This window comes from Octodon degus, unplaced genomic scaffold (genome assembly GCF_000260255.1).
Source record: "Octodon degus isolate 3935 unplaced genomic scaffold, OctDeg1.0 scaffold00062, whole genome shotgun sequence".
In the NCBI taxonomy this organism is placed as follows: domain Eukaryota; kingdom Metazoa; phylum Chordata; class Mammalia; order Rodentia; family Octodontidae; genus Octodon; species Octodon degus.
Genome location: NW_004524638.1, coordinates 13,033,127 through 13,038,240, shown reverse-complemented (window position 1 = coordinate 13,038,240; position 5,114 = coordinate 13,033,127). Strand labels below are relative to the sequence as shown.

General features: G+C 40.6%; 1 protein-coding gene across 1 annotated transcript in view; it reads right to left on the bottom strand.

Moving 5' to 3' along the window:
- Positions 1-2,937: 2,937 nt before the first annotated feature.
- Positions 2,938-5,114, bottom strand: part of Plekhb2 (pleckstrin homology domain containing B2) — a 90,623-nt gene continuing 88,446 nt past the window's right edge. The window contains exon 6 of the mRNA XM_023718770.1: positions 2,938-4,207. Within this exon, the coding sequence (XP_023574538.1) occupies positions 4,071-4,207 (137 nt within the window). The 3' untranslated portion in view covers positions 2,938-4,070. The remainder of the gene's footprint in view (positions 4,208-5,114) is intronic.

Genomic DNA, 5,114 nt, shown 5'->3' with positions numbered 1-5,114 from the left:
CCATATTCTTTTTATATCATTTGTATTGACTCCTTGTTTCTCATTAATGCCTATTAGTCTTAAATTTAAATTTTAAAAAAAAAATTTATGTGTGTGTGTGTGTGTGTGTGTACAGCTCAGCCCACCAGGGGGCGGGGCTGGCTGGCATGTGGTGCTGGGGGATTGAACCGTGGTCCCTGTGCTTTGCCAAGCTTGTTCTAAGTAGGTGTTCCAGACCACTGAGCCATCTCACCAGCCTCAATGCCTATTAGTCTTACGCTGTTCATCTCTGCATCATCTTGCAGATGTTGAATTATTTTTTCCTGCATTTGAGTTGTTTTTAAGAGATCTTTTCTTACCTTTACACTAGCTGTAATGGCATCTTCAAGATCTGAAACTCTTCTTCACTCTCAAACGATTTTGCCAGCTTGTAATTGAGATTTTAAACTCCTCTATATCTCTTTGACTCTGCTTAATGTGATCTATTTCCTATACTGCTCATTCAAGGATTCCATCATTTTTTTATTTGCCTCTAATTTTCAGTGTCTTTAGAAGCAGTTATTAATCATTATGGTTACCCTTTTTTTTTACTTGAGATTATTTCTGATCTGAGTTCCTCTATACCTTTTACTTCAGATGCTGTTAATTCAGACATTTCAGCTGTGTAATTCCCAATTTCTTCTATGCTAGTGTCTCCTGCATTTGTTCTGGTTGGGTTTAGGGCCTGAGATTGCATTTCACTTTCCCTTTTCTTTTGTATAGCACTGTCCTCTGACCTTTGGTGTAGAGTTTTGGTGCACTTATAACCTTAGCACATACTGAAATTCTTACCCGAGAGATTATATGGTTAAGGTAGTTATAGTTTTGTATTTACAGAACTACAATTAGGAACACTAATTATGGGTATATTTAGAAGTTGACAAACTTTTGTAACAAATGGGTTTCTATTTTAGACAGTAAGAGCAAGCATGTGTGTGTAGCTAAGCAGGTATTAAATTCGAAATTTGTATTTAAATTAGTTCCCCTAAGTTCTGTCTGATCAAGTCCCCTTGATGTACCTGGGGTCTTCCAGCAGAGTAGTACACCCAGTTACCTGTTGCCCCTTCTCGAGGGAGCAAGAGAGAGAATGCTTTTTTAAGATATGGGTCTACCAAAGAGTCTCCGCTTACCAGGTGCAGATCTACAAGGTTTGAACTTTTCCCACTATGCCTGGCTTGGATCTGGCTACTGTGCTCAGCTTCTTCCTGCTACAGCCCGTGGATGTGAACCTGCTGTGCCCCTAAGGCAAGATGTTCTGCTCCTGGATTAGCTGGGTGGTTCTGGCCCCTCACCTCTCTGGAGGCACGTTAGCTGGACAGTTTCACACCAGGCCTATACACCAGGCCTGACGTAGATCCAGAGGGGTCCCAAGAGCACAGCGGAAGAGTTCACTCACATACCACCTGGCCTGGGCTGGGTCTGGAGGGGGTCCACCAGGTGTAGCGAAGTGGAGGGCCTGAGTCACATGCTGGCCTGGCTGGGTCTGGAGGTGTCTCTAGTATTTTTTCGTACTCTCTTTATTTAAAAAAAAAAAATAATAATAGGGGCCGGGGAGATGGCTCAGTAGAATAAGTGCTTCCCTGGCAAGCACAAGGATCTGAGTTCAACCCCTAGTTCCGCAAAATAAATAAATAAATAAATAAATAAATAAATAAATTAAAAAAAAACTGACTTTCACATTTTATAAACGTATGACTTCAATAATGATTTTCTTCAGTAAAATTTTTATTAGTACATGTTTGCGATACATGATTACATTCAACTTGGGGAGTTGACATATACTTGTTACAAGATGAACAAAAGTTATTCTTATGACATAGGATACAAAATCAACACTACATATTGAAGCGACACTTTAAACCTTCAACAACATGCTGGCACATTTCACATTTACTCACATGAACACTTTTTAGCTGCAAAAGAAGATTCACATGTCAAATAGTCCCCTAGGAGTGGCTAGAAGAACAGTGCATGGGAACTACTAAATATACTTAGCATCTGGGTTCATATGCCATCTAGTCAAGTCATGGAGCCAGCCCAACAATGCAACAACAGAGCATGTATGTAACCCAGCACAAGCACAACAAAGGCTGTGCTTCAAGGAGTGTACTTCAGGGAAAGTGGAACTGCGGGGAGGAGACCTTAATGGTGATAATCAGCCTTTGTGAAAACACAGTTTTTAAACCCTGCAAGCCAGAAGCTAGCCAATAATCAGGGTCTTTTAAAAATTTTATTGAGAAACAAACAGCAAAGACACAGTTTCAAAACCGATCAGTAGAACAGTTTTAATAATAAATACATTGCACATTTTTGTCTTCGTAGTATTCAGAGGACGAGATGCAGACATCATATCTTGTCCTAACACTACTAGTACAAATCTTTCTTCTCTTTGAATTAAAAGAAAGTAGCTTTATATCTACCCTACTTTGTATACAAAGATACAAAATGGTCCTTCATTTGTCTCCCTTTTTGTTTTGTCAGAGATGGGTATTCCATTGCCATTTAAATATTGTAGGTGTGTGAATTCAGCAAAATATTCCAATATAATCCAGTAGTCCATAATAGTAGTGGGTTATCACCAGAACTGGCAATGTCAGAAATTATTCACCTGAGCCTTTTACAGCTCAGCATATTAATATGGGTTTACATTTTATACTTCATTTTTATACTTTTCTGCTGGATGGTTAAGACCAAAATAAAGCAAGACCTATATAACAAGAATTATAACTCTTGTATCTGACAAGGTCAGTCAAATCCTCTCAGGATTTACCTTGGAGCCCAGTACAGCAATTTGTAGATCCTTTGTCAGTGTCAGCCATGTGGATGAGTCACAGCCATTGCTTGACTAATTTGCCTCTCTATGAAAGCCTGAGAGAATGTTTTCTCTCCATGTAACTCTTAGGCACACTCTACATCATCAATCACATTCCTCAATAATCAGCTTTAAAACACAAAATAACAAATATTTGAAATATCTATTTCATATGGGAAATATGAATATCAGATATTCATGCGAGATTGGGTTTTCCAGAGCTTCACACATCTGGGGGCCCAACATGAAATATTTTAAGCTTTTGTATAATGTGTGGGTCAGGAACAAAATCAAGACTGAGGCCCCATGCAGGCTGAGTGCCATCTTCATCTTCTAGGCCCCACTTCTGGTCTATAAGCCAACCCAGCCCAGTCCTAGTTCAGCCCATCAATTGGTGAACAGCCACTGGCCCTACCTGTCAGGCCAGACCTGCAGTGGGCAGGAAACAGTGTTCCCTGTACAGCGCAGTCCCGAGGCCTGAGGCCAGCCATGGCTCCCTGTTTTCCATCATTTTTTTAATATTACCTTCTCAACAAGTAGAAAAATAGGCTATATTTAGGTTTAGCCAGCAATAAATATTCATAAATCAGACACTAAAAATACATCTCTATAAGTGCAAATCAACCTTCATGTACCATTTGACATGTTTTCCAAATACCACTACAAAAAACAAGTACAGCACAAGTAGTGGTAGCTCTAGAATTCAGCAGGTTTTATAAACATCATTTTACATTTAAAGGGTGGGAGGGTGATGCCCCCCACAAGGTGCAGAGTCAGCCTACGGGGCTCCCAGGAGTACCACTGCCTCAGGAAGCCACCAAAGCTCCCCAGCCCACTGCTCAAGCCAGCAGTGGGCAGTTCGGATCTAAGGTTCCAAAGTTTGAGGTTAAACCAAGAGAAGCTGCAATCTGTCTTACCACAATCACTCATTCATCCCTATGTTATTTATGTAATAATAAATTATCCCTTAAACACTACACCCAACTGAGAAGAAAATGTCTCTCTACAAAGTCTGGGAATTAGCTTGTGCCCCTAAAATCTACATTATAGCTAAACACAATTTAAGCCCCACTTCGTGGTACTTGCACAGATCAGTTACAATTATTAAGTCACTATTTCCAAAAGAACTATTAAAACTATTATTAAAAAACATTTGTCACAAACAGAAGTGCCCTGCAAGTCATGTTATTATTGCACACAGGGTTATCAGAAGTTATGCATATAGAAGACCTTAAAGACTCTAAAAGACCCAGAACAGAGACCCGAGGGCCATGCCTGTCGCCGCTCCAGCCAGCATGCCCAGGGCCAGGTCACTGTCATTGTCTCGATAGCGCTCACGAATGATAACTTGGTTGGCAGGCTGCTGTCCATACAGTCCTAAAAATGAAGGAAAAAGAACTTTGAGAAGCAGTTTTCTAAGCCCAACATGTGCTCACAATTACCATTCCCTCAGGTGTAGTCACTGTGCCTCCCTTCCACAGGACCATGAGCCCACTGCCCTCTCATGTGGCACACATCTTCCTCTGGAAAGGTGGGAGCAGGCAGTCTGCACCAGCCCTCTCCATCAGGCCCAACATGCAGGGAAGATACTACCTATGCCCAAGGGTCCACTAAGAGAAAAATCAAGATCACTGGCTGGCCAGAGTGAAAGCCAGGGATTTAGCTCAGTGCCACAGCACCTGCCTGGCAAGTGTGAGGTCCTGTATTTGATTTCCAGTATGAACGAATGGAAGGAAGGAAGACAGATCACAACACTACCAAGAGGAGGCAGGTGCTAGGGAAGCAGCAGATTCTGCCCCTAGCTTACACTTCAGCTCTGTATAGCATGCTTAACAGAGAGAGTCTAGGAAACATGCAGCCTGCAGACAATGGGGGAGAGCCTGAAACTTCCAGAGCAAGCCCAAAGGGAAAAGCTCATTTAAAGCGAGTTCACACACACACACACACACACACACACACACACAGTGAATTTCCTGTTTAGCATTCATAGAAACTAATTTTTAAATTAAACCTTAAATCTGTTAACACAACGTGATCTTTTTTAATCATGTGTTTATGTAATTAAATTATGTGAGAAAAATATTTGTTAGAAGTGAACATTCTTTAAAAAAAGAAGTGAACATACTAAAAAACAAACCTTAAAATAAATTTAATATTTATTTATTTATTTTTTTGTGGAACCAGGGATTGAACTCAGGCCCTTGTGCTTGCCAGGCGTTTATTCTACTGAGCCATCTCCCTGGCCTTAATGTTTATTTTGCATGATCAAAAAAAATTTTTTTAA